At 42.2% G+C, this 16,755-nt stretch overlaps 1 protein-coding gene and 1 long non-coding RNA gene across 2 annotated transcripts in view; one reads left to right on the top strand and one right to left on the bottom strand.

The window, feature by feature from the left end:
• The window catches only part of LOC143160638 (uncharacterized), a 60,305-nt gene extending 53,383 nt beyond the window's left edge, over nt 1-6,922 (bottom strand). Inside the window, exon 1 of the long non-coding RNA XR_012995425.1 lies at nt 6,866-6,922. This is a non-coding gene — a long non-coding RNA (uncharacterized LOC143160638). The remainder of the gene's footprint in view (nt 1-6,865) is intronic.
• A 417-nt stretch (nt 6,923-7,339) lies between these two features.
• Nucleotides 7,340-14,594, top strand: EIF3F (eukaryotic translation initiation factor 3 subunit F). Its single transcript, XM_076338584.1, has 8 exons — nt 7,340-7,640; nt 7,736-7,806; nt 8,054-8,133; nt 9,242-9,379; nt 10,467-10,558; nt 10,756-10,892; nt 11,032-11,145; nt 11,903-14,594. The coding sequence occupies exons 1-8, from the start codon at nt 7,340-7,342 to the stop codon at nt 11,978-11,980; spliced, it is 1,011 nt and encodes a 336-aa protein (XP_076194699.1). The 3' UTR covers nt 11,981-14,594.
• The last annotated feature ends 2,161 nt before the right edge of the window (nt 14,595-16,755 follow it).

Genomic DNA, 16,755 nt, shown 5'->3' with positions numbered 1-16,755 from the left:
TGTATTTTCCAATCTAGTTACTTCACCTCTGCATGCAGATTCCACCTCAAGACACCAAAGCAAATGTTTGTGCTGAGTGACACAGCTAATAGTGCCAGTCCCAAAGGTCTAGCTCAAATCTTCTGGGGACATATGCAATTTTGGTCTGGGCTCAAATGTATGAACAGTGGTGACTTTGACCCATGCTGTAAAGGACACCAAGGAAAGGACATGCTTATGAATAAGAGAAGTAAAGCTGTAAAGTGATTTTATAAGAACAAGGGACTGGGAGAAGAGATTATTTTCCCAACAAATAGCACACTGATACATTAGCTGTTAGAAGTGTTAGAAATCTTTAATATTTGAAATCTGCCTGCACAAGAACTTTCATACTTATCTGCTATCAGTGACATTACACTTCATTTTATTTGGATGTCAGTAGGTATTCAAGGACACAGCACTGCTCTGTTACAAATGCTTTTAAGTCAAGCACAGTAGCAGCAAGTTACCAGACAAAGGGACACTGTGTTATAGGATGCCTGCCAGAGATTACTTATTCAAGTTGATTACACAGAAAAGACAGTAGCACTGCCACACTTCTGTCCCATACTCCCCAGGGAAAAAAAGAAAAGCCAGGAGTCATATCTAGGTTTTCTTCAGTTCTCACTGCATGGGGTAGGCAGGAAGAATGTAATATAATATAATGACACAAGGTTTGATCTTGCAAGGTAGTGCACCTAACTGCTTTGCTAGGTCAGTGCAAGCATATTCTATCTTAACATACAAGTAGTATATAAAAATGCCTCTCACTTGAAAGCTGACTCTGAACATGATTTGAGTCAAAAGCAGAAAATAATCACAATCATGATCATCGAGAAGCGAGATGTCCTGAGAAGTTGGAGAGTCCGTGCTTTCATCAAAGACCCAAAATACCTTTCATTACCATATATTTCAGTAAAATTCGGGGTTGTACAGCACATCTTAGGATTGCACCGCTATAACATCCACAAGTAAATCTCTCTGTGACGTTCTTCTGTGAAATGGCACAGAGGAATTAAGGTAAAATTAATGAATTCCACCTCATTGATTCTACCTTAATTTTATTAACTGAAGAAACTGGCAAGTCAAATACATATAATAAATATTGGTGGAAAAAGTACTACGCACAAATTCCCACTTATGCTACTTACTTCAAACCAGGCAGAGTTAAGTCACTAATTAATTAGCATTAAGTGATTACAAAGGATATGGTTTGTATTCATGACTATCTAATTGCTTTAGTATTAGAGGAAAGTAAAATCGCGTATCTCAGCAATAATCAGCAAATCCAATTAAGCATGAAACTCATGCGAAGGCGATGGTTCCGGACCAGGGGAAAGAGGGATGGAGCTCATTGTCCGGCGCGAGGCAGCGCGTGTACGTGCGTGAGCCCGCGTGCGCCTGCTGCCATCTCGCGGGCAGGCGCCCGCTGCAGCCCCGCGCCGCGGCCCCGGCGAGCCGGGCACCGCTACCGAGCCGCCCCGCTCGGGTGCACGCCGGCAGCTCGGGCCCTGGCGTGCCCAGGGCCCTGACCTTCTGTCAAGGAGGCCTTCGGTGACGTCGGAACGGCCGGCACAGCAGGCTCTCGGTCTGCAAACGCAGGTGGAAATAGGGAGCCAGGAAGAGACTCCCGCATCCATCCCCGGGGGGCCAGCACAAGACCACCTTTCACGAAACACCTGGATGAATTACCTTTCTTCTGGCTGACAGGCGAGGCGGTACCTTTTATTAGATCAATTGACCCCGCTGGAAAGAAAAGCGGACTGCCTTTCAGGCACGTACACACTTATTCCAGGTCTGCCTTCCGGGAGACTCCACAAAATCTCCTGCCGTTCATTGCCCGTAAATCTCGACATGTCAAGGAGTTTCACATTTCCCAAACATTCCTATTTATAGTTATCCAGTTTCTTTTTCTCCGTGTCCCACATGTTTATTCTTATTTCATCCTTTTATTTCCTGTCTTGCATTTTTCTTATATTTTCAAAACTAAAACCTAGACAATAGTACACTTTAGGTAAGATTCTATTTCTCATGCCTTTCTATCTGTGTATCTGAAGCATTCTTGATGACCTGCACAGTGTAAATGATTTCTCATTAAATGCATAAAATGACAAAAATGCCTCGTACACAATTGGTCCAAAAAGCAGGAGTCTGCTCTAGTAATGTCTAGCTACAGCTCTCTATGCAAATGTTTGCAATACACACATGTAAGCTGAAGCATCACGATTAAATATTTCTGATTTTCCTCAACAAATTGTGGTATGGCAGTTGTATTATGCGGCAATGCCTGCACAGGGATTATGCCTCGTAAGCTTTTCCATTATTGTTTGAACAGCCTTAGTCCTGCCACGGGTGTTTGAATACCCTGCAGCCAGTACAGAGAACGGGGTAATACTGGATGCAGGACTACCTTTTTTACGCACCTTGATTTAATAATCAAAGAATTACATGATCTTGACCCAGCCCTGAAAACAGCTGAAACAAACTTTTCCAAAAATAATCTAGCCAAGGGTATATCCTCAGTATAAATTTCATAAAGGCTTTTATGAGTTTAGTCACTGTTTTCTATATACAAATGTGATACAGATCTTCATAAAATACACAGTTGCTTTTATATGGAATATTAGGGCTAGCATTTTCAGTCAAACTCATCTGGGAAAATAGATGGGGAGAGGCACGGATGAGACAACAGAAGACTTTCAGAATATCCTATAAGCATTTGGAATAAAAGCAGTTAGTCATTGATCCCAACAGTACAGACTGAATTACAAAAAAAAGAAAAAAGCTTCAAAAACCACCCTCTCTTCAGGAAAAGCCTGTTCCAAGTTACTACTGATACTTTCCCACTGAAGTCTGAGGGATTATGGTACTGCAACAGCAGAAATCTGCCTTTTAGATCAAAATGCCTTTTACCATGGCTTTTAAATGTAGTTCACCTTCTCTCTTTCTTGACAGATCTCTCACTGGTCATCAGAAGCGATGGAACTGGTACATACAAGAATCATGAACAGCTGAATAAATCGTTTTGGGACGTATTTCAACAATTTAAAATTTTCAACACTCGTCTGAGCCAATTAGTTTGTACCATTTGGGGTTTGCTAGGGTTTGGGGGTATTTTTTTATTTCCACAGCTATCCTTTGTTCAGTACATGTCTCTATTTTCCCTTCTTCAATGAGCGTAAAACTCTGACCATGAAAGGATCTGTCGCCCTAAGTACGCCAGCCTGTGTACATTTCTCTCTCTTACTTTTCACTGCAAGTTATTCTGTGAAGTTACTTTTACTTTAGCTTGGATTTCTATATTTCCACATAGTGACTAAATAGGACATGGCAGTCCCCAATATGCTATTTTTGAACACCTGATGGTAACTTCTATTGCACTCTAACTTTAGAGAAGGTATATTCTTTTATCAGTGTGGTATGCAATTAACACCACGCCTCATTATTATTAGGTAGTATTTGGATTTTCACTCTAAGCATTACCTCAGTAGTCCCATGTGTCAGTGTTATTTCTCCGATAATCAAGATAGCCCCATAAAACATTACACAAAAGCAGGGAAGGGCTTGAATCCCTCTTGCTAATATGAAGCTCAATCAGCTGACACATTACACCGGGAATTGGCTGCTGCCAACAACTGTCTTTCATCTACCGGCAATCTCAAATGCACGGGAAGCGGATGAGTATCTAAGACATTCCATTAGGACTAAATAAGGGAACTATTACTTTTTTTAATAGGGAAAAAACACCCAACCAAAAAACAAACCAAAACCTGAAATCATTGCCCATGACTACATCATATAAAAGTCCTGGATAGAAGGCAGAACATACGGATCCTGAAAAACACAGATAACCAGTAGACAACAAAAGTGCTGGTAGCTTGACTGTGAGAGAAGGTGAAGAGGGAGCTCTGTGAGCACAATGAAGGCTGGAGACACGGACTTGAAATTCCAGGCAGGGAAATGGACTTCTGTCCTTTGATCTCAAAATTATTTGGAAAATGAGACCTGATATTCATTTTTTCCTAAATAAGCATGATCATATAAAATAAACGTTAAGTTCAGTGATGGATTTTTCTCTTGGCAGAAATAGCTAAAAGACTCTACTAACTTCTTAGAATGCACAATAGAAAATTATTCTTATAATAATGGAATAAAAATGTCAGATTCAATCCCATGAAACTAACCAGATAAAACTACGTCCTGTAAATGATGAATCAAATAAATTGTAAATATTTTATTTTACATGTAATGCAATGTAAGAAATGTTTTTCCTTAGAGCAAGAGATGATGTTGCTTCCAGTAATACAAGCAAGATGAGAAGATAACTACTGATAAAGAAATCACACATCATCTGTGAAAATGCAGCTGATATGACAGCAAATGCAATAATAATGACTCAGTCATACATAGGGACTATAAAGAGAAATCATACAGGACCAGAGCTAGGAGGTTAATTATATTCACCACCAAAATCAGGTGCAGGGAAACCAAGCAAGGAAAAACATAAAATCAGAAGGCCCCAAGTTACCACACTGATCCATGTTCATGTGCGAATGTGTCTTCTGTTTTTGTCCTCTAGGCAGATAAATTTTACTGTAATGGGGTAGTATCTAAACATCTTAATCATCTCACTACATGGACGCTAAGTTTTCAACCACAGGCACCATTAAGATGTGTCACTGGTAACTACGCTCCTTTAAAAGTAAACTGATATTTTGTGAAACAATATTAATTATGAAGGTCTCTATTTTTCAGTACTCATTCAGCAAGGAAAAACTTGCTGAATGTGTCCAAGTCTTGTAGCTTGGACACATCTGCTCCAAGCACTATCACAACTGATTTTCTTATCATTAGATTTATACAATGTTTGTATTAAGTGGGCTTTGTATGAGCCAACCACTGATCTTTGACTTTTGAGATACAGGCTATCCATCTTTACTCACACTACATACACTCTCCAGCATTTTGTCCAGCAGTTTGACATCAACATATTAAAAGAAGGTTATCACAGTTGACAGTTTTGAAGCACAACTAAGGCTCCACATTAAGCTGCCCAATTTTTAAGGTGGCAACATAAAAGTATAATGGGCAGGTCTTAAAGAGCCTTGCTTGCTTCACCTGTATCTGCAGCTGACTATGTCAAATTAAGCACCAAGCATAGTTTGATGCAAACAAGAATGAGATCAAACAGCTGCTCTCTAACAAGAGCACCTCACACATTAGACTTCTCACTGACACATCAGAGCTCCAGGAACAGAAACATCTTAAAGCTTTATGCAATTTGACCCAGGCACGCCTACGAGAAATGAAGGCTGCACAGTGAAAGCCTAAGAATAGGACATCCAGTTTTTACTGGTACACAGACTAGGAAGTGCTTTTATGAAGAGATAAAATCTGTTTGTGTTCCCATGCATTAGCTCGCCTTTGTAGCTTTGACAGGTGTTCCCCATTTATGTAAAAGAAGCAAATTGCTAGCACATGGGCAGAATGTGTTACCTTTGTATTGAGCTGCTCCTTTTATACTCAGGAGCCTGTCTTCGATGACAGAGTCAAAACTGCTTATCAACTGATGAAGTTTACCCCTCAGCTAATGAAGCAGAGAAAACTCCAAAAGCCACCAGTCATGATAAAATCGGGTTTTATGTTAAAATGACTTTAACTGGTAACCCAAACACAGGAAAGAGTGTGTCAGGAGCCCAAAGTGGATCTATAAAAAAGTAAAGATGATTGCACCTGAGGCAGTAACCACCACTGCACTTTTCTCTCTGCTACACACGGGAAACAACTACCTGGAAACATTCTCAGTTATTCAGCCACCTGATAGACAAAGCAGTGCCAGAGAACTGATGCAGTTTTTGACCGACATAGTTTCACTGGACTAAGTATTTTATCAGTAGGTAAGACTTCTGGATCTTTCAGCGTTTATATATGTGTATACACACACAAACAGTTTACTTGTGGGAAAAGAACAGCTCGAGACCAAAAAAATCCAAACATTTCAACAATACCAGAAGTTCTCCCCTTAAAGTTTGTCAAACGAGTATTAAAAACTGTGATAAAAGGTTTTGAACTAAGAGACTTAGAGGTAAATCTATTACTATGTTGCTACAACAGTTAAGGTAACAGCTGCAAGCATATGGCCAAGAAAGAGAAAAGGAAGCTCCGAAAGAACCCAGTCTCCTTACCAGTTATCAAAAGCATACATGCTTCATTTTACAACCATACCTGCCCCACCCACGGGTTTGTTGCTTGAGAGTGAACACATGAGGCACTACAAGCAATAGGCAAATTATATCCAAGAAGTCAATTTGTTGGGTAACCATTAAACCTTGGATAGAGGTAATCAGCATTTACTCTCTACATACTAGGCAACCACTTACTCTTCTGTGCCTCATTGGCAACAAAGACCGGGAAAAGAGGGCTAACAGCACTTCCCTGCCTCACAGGGCCAATACCCTAAGGGCTGCATAGCCCTCACATACAGCACTACTGGATAACCTTCTTCACTGTGGTGGCAGCTTGGTGCCATACCTGCAGGCTGCTCTGTTTACCACATCACATTACAGCTGAAGGGCAGCAAGGGAAGCGCTGCTGCTTCTACCCTCACCACAAGCAGGCCGAGGCAGCAGCAGCGGCCCCGCCGCCGTGACCGGGACCACACTGCTACCGCCCAAACACCTCAGCGGCCACCCACAGCTGACGGCAACACGGGCCTGAAGCGCGACTGGGAACGTGCCAGAGAAATGCAGCCAGCTGAGGCAGGCCCACGGGTACAGCAACACCCCTGAGGCGGCGGGGCTTAGAAGGCCACGGGGAGCTGTGGGACACCCGGCCCTGCTCAGCCTACCTCCAGCAGGACCCTCGGCCCCAGACACCGCCAGGGCCCCCCGCTGCCGAACCGGCCGGGCGAGTGCTCGGCGCTGCACAGACAAGCATAAATCCCGCCTTCTCCTGACAACCGGCGGGGAGAACGACAGCGCCACAGCCAATAAATAGGCCTTCCCGCCCTGACAGACAGAAGGTAAGGGAGTGCCAGCCAGTGAGAGAGCAGATAGGCGTGGAGGCGGGGGATGCGAGAACCCAATCGAAAAACTTTCCGGCCCCGAGAGGGTGAGAACAAGATTAAGCTTCAGCCACAGACGGTGTGCTCTTCCTCCAATCAGAGCGTCTTCCCTCCTCGCTCTCCCCAGATTGGCTAAGAGATGGCAGGAGGGCCTTAATACACCCCTTTCCCCAATAGGAAGGTAGCACTGCGTGAAAGGCGTTCAGATCAGCCAATTATTGCCGGAGCAGACCCTCCCCCACCTCTCTCTCTCGCAAAATGGCGGCGACAGCTCCCGCTCCGGCTCCGGCTCCGGCTCCGGCTTCTCCCGCGGCCGCCCCGGCGCAGAGCCCGACGGTGGCGCCCGCCACACCGGCGGGAAACGCTCCCCCCACCGCTGCGCCGCCCCCGCCCGTCGCCACGGTACCGCCGCCGCCCGCCGCGCCGCTGTCGGCCGCGCTCTCGGGCCCCTTCCCCGGCGGCCGCGTGGTGCGGCTGCACCCGGTCGTGCTCGCCTCCATCGTGGACAGCTTCGAGCGGCGCAACGAGGGCGCGGCGCGGGTCATCGGGACGTTGCTGGGTAAGAGCCGCCGCCCTGCCCCGCCCGCCGCCAGCCTGGGGGCGAGCGGACCGCCGCCCCCACCGCGCCCCCCTAACCGCGCTGCCCTCCCGCAGGGACCGTGGACAAGCACTCGGTGGAAGTCACCAACTGCTTCTCCGTCCCTCACAACGAGTCCGAGGATGAGGTACGGAGCGCGGGGCCGCCCGCCGCCCTCCGGAGGCGGAGCGGGGCCGGCGTGGCGGGCCCGCCTCGCGGGGGGGTCCGCGCCGGCTCCGGCCGAGCCCGCCCGGGCTGTGCCGTAGAGCGGGCGGTGGGTCTCTCGGCGGAGCGACGACTGCCGAGAGCGGCGTTAGGGCTTGTGCCCGTGTTGTCCTCCGCTAAGGGTTAAGCATCCCTGTAACCGGCTGACTTGGTCCTGTCCCGTTTCTCAGGTGGCAGTCGATATGGAGTTTGCCAAAAACATGTATGAGTTGCACAAGAAGGTGTCTCCTAGTGAGATCATCTTGGGCTGGTAAGTTCTCCTTCTGCAAGAACATGCAAGCAGTTGTGGTGTTCCCTTAAACTACTTGAAATAACACATAAATCCTCCTTGTCACAGGTTGAGAAGCAGAAGCACTAATGCTTGTTACAGTAAGATCTCGCAACTCTTGTTATAGAGTCAGTTGTAATGCTCCTGCAGTTCATAATAGGAAGAGATGGTATTGGAGACTTACAGGGTTTGGTTTTCTTTATATCTAGGAAAGGTATCACAGAGGAGCGAGGAGTTAGAGAATGCATGCACGGCTTTGTTAGAAGAACTTAGCCACCTGTAAAACAACCTGCACCACAGAAGATAACTGGTTAGAAAGAAGGGAGAACACAAAAGAGTAGCTTTAAGTACTGGGGGCCTCAGGAGGAATCGGTGGTACCAGCTTGAGCATGCAGAAGTTCTCTGCTGAGAAAAGGTGGAAGTACTTGTGTGGAGGATGCAAAGCAAGATCGGTAGGATGTTATGGGAACAGGGTCTGTGTCTGAGTGTGTGGATAGCTTTATTAGTCTTCTCATGCTTCTCTCATCCTACAAAATAGCTTAGTTCTGCTCCTGTGGAGCAAACTTCATCAACAACCTTCTAATGGCACAGCAAAGTGCAGTTCTAATGACAGGAGTTTTCCTGTGTGTGTGAGGAGCTAATTGCAGAGCAGTTAAAGGAGCTAGATTAACAAGTTATACCTCCTGCAGAGAGACGTTTGATTTGTGGAAGATCTACTTGGTTGGTCCAAATTTGTTTGGCATGCTTTGACTTACATAGAAATAAAGAGTTGGTACAGAACATAGTGACAGATAACTGAATCTTGGGTGTCTGATGTCAACTGTACTTACTCTTTATGGCTGGTACTACAACACTGGCCCTGTACATGTTTTGGGCATGGGTGTGCTCAGCCTGTGACTCCTACAGTTCTAGGACAGCTGGCCATAAAACTACAAATTCCCTAGTTAAAACACTTCTATTTAGTATGCTTCTGCAGCTCAGTGTTTGGAAATCAGTGTGTTAGGATACAAACCTGTTAAATATCAACAATACCAAATATTGGGTACTTGAATGTTGGAAGAATGGCTCCTCAACCTGTGCTCTTTTGAAGGTATGCAACAGGTCACGACATCACGGAACATTCTGTGCTGATCCATGAGTATTACAGCCGGGAAGCGCACAATCCAATCCACCTCACTGTGGACACGAGTCTCCAGAATTCACGCATGAGCATTAAAGCCTACGTCAGGTACTCTGGGAGGCTGCATTTCTGGGAGGGGAGCTATCTGAATTACTGAGAGAGACCACATCAGGGTAACAAGAAATGTAGTGGGCTGCAGTGTCCCATTTTGGACAATACTACGCAGTAGCTAAAACACAGCAGTGAGCCAGGGATCATGGCTTACTTCTCATCGGAATGTCTCGACCGTTGTATGTAAGTTGAAAGACCTAACCTTTCTTAAGCTGGTACCTCGTTGGGGTGGGGAATTGTGACTTAATTAACAGTGTTCTGAACATCTTCGTGACATTTCACAGGGTTGACATAGCTAGCACTAATGTCACTAACTTCCATCACACTGTGTGAATGCTAGCCTGTAGTCACTGGGCTTTATTGCTCAGCAGTTTGTTTATACAAGTTGGAAGATTAGTGCAGTTAAAACATAATTGAAACAGCATCTTCTTGATCAGTCTTTCTTCCCCTTAACCCCTTCCATTTTTACCAACTAATAATGCAGATTAAATACTGAGAAAAGAAACTATTCCACCTCAATGTTCTTCCCAGTACTGGCTGAAGAGCTCTTCTCTTTAAGGAAAAAAACCTAGCCTTTCTTTGTAGCAGAAGTCTACAGTTTCTTGACTGTGCATCTTCAAAAAGGAAGCTGTTCCATAACATCTTACTTAAAGCATAAATGGACTTCAAATACTTTGAACAGTAGGAATAATAAAGTGCTTTGTACTTGAATTTTTGTCATATTTATGTTTGTTCCTTAAGTGATTTCTCAAAGCATGGAGTATTTCAGGATAGAAGAATACCTGCTCTATAAGCAAGAAGGAACTGTGGCTAAGAAGATACTACTTAGCTTTTCATGCATTCATGCTGACAAATGCCAGACCAGCTAGGAATATTCTCGGATGAAAATGAGCAATTAATAGTATGCCAGGACTGATTTTCTGTCCTCAGTTATCCATGGTCTGATTTTGGTGAGAATGAGTAACCTACTCGTGTTCACACTTCAGTGCTAACAGAGATCATTGAGATGGAAATCTATTACTCCTCCCTTAAATACGTCCATGCTGAAAACATTTTGTTGTTGTTGTGTTTTTTTTTTTCCTAGTGCCCCAATGGGAGTCCCTGGTAAAACTATGGGCGTGATGTTCACACCTCTAACAGTGAAATATGTTTATTATGATACAGAGCGGATAGGAGGTGAATGTTTTCTTCCTATTTTGGTTATAACCATTGTTGTGACACTGTTCAAATGCTTTTTTTACCCTGGTAAAATTGCCATTCTGGGAATTAGACTGTCTTGCTGAAGCTATCCTAAAAATCTTCCAACAAGTTAAGGATTTAAACTGGTTTCTGTGGCAGTCAGTTTTTTTCACTGATCTTCCTTTTGCTTTCAGTGGATCTTATCATGAAGACTTGTTTTAGCCCTAATCGAGTGATTGGCTTGTCCAGTGACTTACAGCAGGTGGGGTCAGCGTCAGCCAGGATTCAGGATACCCTGACCATGGTGCTGCAGTATGCAGAGGATGTATTGGTAAGGCCAGCTTTTTATGAGCCAGCAAATAAGTTTGATGTAAGCTTGTGCGTCTTGCTTTTCTTTTTATATATTCTCTTTCTGGGTTATAAACTTACCGAGTTTTAGTCATGTTGAAGTGTATGTTTCTTATGCTTAGTCTGGCAAAGTGGCTGCTGACAACACTGTTGGGCGTTTCCTGATGGATCTTATTAACCAGGTGCCAAAGATTTCACCAGAGGACTTTGAGACAATGTTGAACAGCAATATCAATGTAAGTTCATCATCTAATTTTTTCAGTGTATTGCCAGCAATTTTGAAAATTTGTCATACAGACACAAATTTGTCTGATCAAAACAATCTGTCTTTTCATACAAACATGTTAATAGACAATACAGCTCTTTCTTGTCAGTAATTTGATGTTTTAAGAGCTGAAGGTGGATAAAGGAGCTCACCGTAATAATCTTGCAAGCAACTGCAAATAAGAGAATAAGAGGAATTATGCAAGTAATCTGAAAGCCAGCACCAATTCTTCTTTTAGAGTGATTGGACAATATGAATTACCAAGCTTACAGCAGTATGGATTTCAAGGATAACTGGTGACTTGCCAGCTTCCTTTGCCTGAACTGAAGTTCTGTCTTCTTGCGTAACGCTTAGGACACGAACAAGGTTTTAGTGTGCTACTTTATTTCTGCAACAGACTTTTAGGAAGTGAAAGCTAAGTTTCTGAATGTGTTGTTCACCCACAGTCTGCACGACCAGAACTAATTTTTAATTTTGCTTATACCCTTTGACTTGCCTGGTTAACATGGGTGAACTCAGAGTTAAAATTTCACAAGCAGTGTTTCATATTCTGGGAATACCAAAACCTTCTTCCTGCGAGGGAAGCATTCCTCAGGGTAGGACTTTCAGGACTAACAATATTTCTAGTAGCTGTAAACTGCTTTACAGGTGTTAAAAATTGAACTCCCTAACAGGCTACCATCTTTTGTTAATATTTCTGATCACTGGGTTTTTTCTTCCCCTCTCAGGACCTACTGATGGTAACCTACTTGGCAAACCTCACACAGTCACAGATTGCTCTCAACGAAAAACTTCTGAGTTTATAAAGAAACTTCTTCCACCCTACGCTTCAAAGAGCCTGAAGAATGAGCAGATACACTTTTCTATGGTGGTGTTACCAATTTCCTTGGACCGTAATTTAATTACCTAGGTGACTTGGTTTACATCTTTATTTCCATTGCCCTGAAAAACCCCTAACATGGTTTAGGAAATGAATGGGAACGGCTGCAGTTTAGTTGAGCCAATATGTTAAAATGGAATACGTGAATCTTTTGTCTCCTGGGTTTGCCTACTTGTATAACAAAATACAGCTTTATTGTAAGAATTTATTTGAAATAAAAGTTCCATTGCAATGGCAAGAATGGCTTCTGTCCAGAGAAAACTGTTCTCACACTTACTGTATAATGAATCCACTGTTGAAAGAAAGGGGGATAACATGGCATCAGAAAAGAAAACTAGAGTGGATGCAACTCAACTCCAATTCTGCAGACTTCTTTGCAGGTTTTTTTCCCAACTGTTAAAGCACACTGAAAGCGTGGCTTCTTGTGGTGCACATAATATGCTTTTCCATGGAAGACTACAGAATGGTCACTGGTTTATTAGTGGTGCTGTGTATATGCCCTTCTTCAGCAGGGTACTTGACAGAGTGAATTCAGTTTACATTATGGTATCATTTCTATGCATATCTGATGCTTCAGGAAAGGAAATCAAGGTCAAGAGCATTAACCCCTCATAAAGTGGGGGGTTCAGAGAATTAAACTAGCAACTGAGTTCATGGTTAAAAGGGCTTGAAAAGCATTTGTGGCTGAACAAGTGTGGCTACTGGAGTTTCCATCTTTGCAAAAGAAGAAAAGCACAGCAAAACTATACTTAATGAAGTTTTGAGGTTAAAAGTTGGGTGTCATCAAATAGCAGCATCACTGCTGCTAAAATTATGTGAACAGAAACTTCCCATTTTCTCCCCAAAACCTATTTCACATTAAATGAGTTCTAGCTGAAAGCAAGCCAATACCAATCTGAGCTGTAACTTTTTACAGTCTCGGCTAATAACATTACCTTTAGAAGTCTGTTCAGTGGTACTGAGGAGGTTTTGCCTAATAGAGTAAAACTGTCCCTCTTCTACAACATAACTGTTCCCACCTAATTACTAATGACTATTTCTGATGCCTCACATTTGTTTTGGTAAATGAATGTGAAATGTTAGAGAAGCCTGCAAAGCCAATGTTCCCCAGAATAATTTTTGTGCTAATTTGCCAGATAAATCCAAGAATGGGACTCGGGTTACAAATCTGTACTGGTTGTTCCAATCTGGAGAATTCCCCCACTGACTCAGTGCTAAATTCCAAGTTCTAATTGCAAGGACAAGGTACATGAAAACTGAAGGTGTAGCAAAGATTCTAATCTCTCTGAAAATGTTATTTGTGAGCATTAAATAAGTGTTAAAACTCGGCTCTTGTTTTTTATTAGTCTGAATAAAAATGTTTTGTTTTCCCTTCTCTTCTTTAAACTTAATATTCGTAACCAGCCATTTAACTATTTCACAGATTTTCAGGTCGGGGTGTTTATTAAAGTAAGCCTTGAAATAGGTGGAGGAAAAGAGCAAGCAGCAAAGCTGGGTAAGTCAGTCTCTCAATTACTGCAAAAAAGTTGCAGGGGGGGAAAAGCATCATAGTCTTTCCCTGATCTCTCCTCTGCAGTAAACTCTTGCCATTCCCTGTTGGGAAAACTGATAAAATGTAAGAAGAAAGGTTTTAAATGCTCTACAAGTTGAATAGCTACGCTATTTAATAAGCTGCTATGCACAAAATGCCAAGTTCTGAGAAGAAAGATCAGTTTGTGATCATTGATACAGAAAAGGTATTGTGGAATTTGCCAGTCAGGTACTTACAAGTACCTGAAGACTAATGATGATATGTCATTAAGGGACTGAGGTTATGTCTTCCTAGGCAGAAAGATTCACTGCAAAGTAGAGGTGTCGGAAGAGCCCACTATCCATAGATTCTGTTGTATGCCAGGCAGCACAGTGACAAATGCTTGGAATTGGAGTAGGAAAAAAAAAAGTTGCCCTTTTAAAAACTCTGTATCTGATCCCATCCATTGTGTCCCTTTTTACTGGGTAAATGGCACATTGTGAGCCTTACTTTGACTCGGGAATTTTGAATGCCTGATTTCAAATTTCAGTGGCCACTCTTACGAAGGACAATATTGCAAACACAAATGTAATGCATCATTTTGCTTAATTGTATTGTACGTATTTGCTGTGTTATTACCTAGGAGACTGAGGCATTCCTTCTCTGGAGTTTGAAAATCTAGACAGGAATTCCTAAAGGTATTTTCAAATTGTTCCACTTTACGGAAATCTAAAAACATGAAGTTCAATAGAAAATGTGGTGGGAAAAGCTTGGGAGTCAAGAAACATCACCAAGGATTTCAAGCTTTAACTTGCTATTGATTTGTAAACCACAAACTTCTTGGATTTATTAGGGGACTTTTTCCTTTTTTGTGTTTGTTTAGGATGCATTGCTCTAACTAACTTTGGCAAAGTCTAGCTTTAAATAGTCAAGACAGATAGTTCTCTGGGTATGCTTCTATATACACCGCTTATTATATTTAGTCATATTAGTGCTGCCACTAATGTAATAAAAAAACTTTTCTATCCACTGTGACATGTTCAGCCTTTTTCTTTTCTCAGATGGCTTCTCTGAATGAGTACAACTTTCGTGGACATTACTGTATTACCTGTTTATTTCTGGCAATGTACATGTTTTCCTGGTAAGTATTAGGCTTTAAAATACCTTGCTTAAATGGCTCTGTTACCAGCTCCTAGCACTCAAGTATTTAATTGCTCAAATGATAAGATCTTTTTTTTGTATCCTGGCTTAGTTGAGCTGATCTTGGGTTTTTACCTCAGCATGAAGTTCTCCTTGAAAACTTCTTTTCCTCAATATATACAACAATATTCAGAACAGAGTTTACTGTTACAATTGATTCTTTTGTTCCCTTTGGGTATACTGTGTACTTAGAAAACTTGGAGGAATGTATAAAATCAGCCCACCTTGCTGCCTTGGACCCTCTCAGACATGTAATCTCACAGTTAGCCTCAACAAAGGAATGGAATTTCAGCAAAGCATCTCTTGGCAGTATGAAGAGGCAATGAAACCTTGTGTTTTTTCAGTGAGCACGGTGACCTCTGACAACCTGCAGTTTAATTAGCATGCAGACATTATGCTTTGTTCTGACATCTTCCTAGCATAGTAAGACTGTGCTTGTTCGCATCTTTGAGCAAGTGCACGTGAAACCCACAAGCACATGAAAGTACTCTGTGTTACTTATCAGAATCAATACTTGCAGGATGAAGTATCTTTAATGGAAATGCCTTCTTAAAATTGCAGGAGAGAGCTGGTAATGCTCCAGTATTTCTTAAATGATCACAGTCTCGGCAGTAGAAAGAAGATGATGTACCACCATGGAAATTGCAGATACCTGATGGGAATTAGCTTCCCTGTGCTCTGTTGTGCTGCAAGGCTTGCAGATGACATTTAGATGATTCTTCAAGAGATATTAGTGGATAGGCAGGTACGCAACCGTCACGTTTCCTATGACTGCTATCAGGTACTTAGGATCGATGCTGCACAGAACAGTTCTGGTGGTGGTGACTAGGATTAGAATAAGATCTAAAGGGAGTCCTTGTAGACTATTGTGTTACTGCCAGTTTGCTGGTTAAGCTAAAAAGCAATTGAAATTTGACATTCTAAATTCACGTGACTGAAGAAAAGGGTTAATACTATGTGTTTCTCTGGGTAGGGAAAGAAGTTTGTGCTGCTAATTTGGTGTGTTTAACAGACATTTCATTGTTGCCATCTTCTCTGGTTCCCTGTGTCCGCTAACTTTACCTTAGAAGGTGTTTCCTGAATCACAAATTTAGTTCTTTCCTGTCTTGACCAACCACATCTTAAATTCTATTTTAAATATACCTAAATATAACTCCTTTGTCCTTACTAAAGTTCTTATTTCATGCTCTTCCTGGTATTTATACATAATCTGTTATAGGTAGCCATCATACTGTAGCCTTCATTATACTAAACATATTAAGCTTTATCTCCTTTCTTCTGAGGCACTGTCTCTGCTTTGATCTCTTAGCTGCCCACTTTAAACTTAATTTCAGTCTTTCTTGAACTTGAGTTTGTAAAGACCATACCCATATCAGCATATAGATCAATGAATAAAAGAATACATTAATACTTTCCTGTTATAAATTCCTTGTTTGCCTCTTGGTGTCTGTCATGTAGTGTGATTCAGCACCCCAATCTTTTGCCCCTGCTGTCATTTGCAGCTGAACTCCAATTTGCCAAGAAAATAATTAATTTAAATGCATGACCTGGCATTATGACACCTTTCAATTAAAAAAAATCTAGATCCACATATTTCTCCTGGTTTGGATTATTCTCAGTATTGGTGACACCTCACAGTTTTGTCAGCAGGTATCATTAGCTTATTCCTAACTTTTGTGCCCTACTCAGTTAAGAAAAAACTTGGAATTGGTCCCAGGCCAACTTAACAGAATTCTACAAAGTCCCTTTTCAACACAGCCTTTGTTCTTTCTTACAAGATCTTTATCCTTGCTCATGCTAATTCCTGTCTTCTGTAGTTTAACTAATTATGGGTTTTTGTCAAGCCTTCTGCGGACATGCAAGTGGTTTATACCGAATTCCTCATTTAGAATGTACATTGTGTCAAACTGACCCAGTATGTCCAGTGATTGACCTTTGATAAACCATGTGTTTCGTTGTAAGCCTTGGAAAGTGGAGATAAGACTAGTTGT

Source organism: Aptenodytes patagonicus, chromosome 5, assembly GCF_965638725.1.
Source record: "Aptenodytes patagonicus chromosome 5, bAptPat1.pri.cur, whole genome shotgun sequence".
In the NCBI taxonomy this organism is placed as follows: Eukaryota; Metazoa; Chordata; class Aves; order Sphenisciformes; family Spheniscidae; genus Aptenodytes; species Aptenodytes patagonicus.
The sequence above is the reverse complement of the archived record's forward strand: the minus strand, read 5'-3'. Positions and strand labels throughout refer to the sequence as shown.

Coding starts and splice junctions, on each gene's coding strand:
- EIF3F (XM_076338584.1), top strand. CDS start 7,340: ATGGCGGCGACAGCTCCCGCTCCGGCTCCGGCTCCGGCTCCGGCTTCT. Junction 9,380..10,466: donor AGCATTAAAGCCTACGTCAG/GTACTCTGGGAG, acceptor TTTTTTTCCTAG/TGCCCCAATGGGAGTCCCTG. Junction 10,893..11,031: donor AGTATGCAGAGGATGTATTG/GTAAGGCCAGCT, acceptor TCTTATGCTTAG/TCTGGCAAAGTGGCTGCTGA.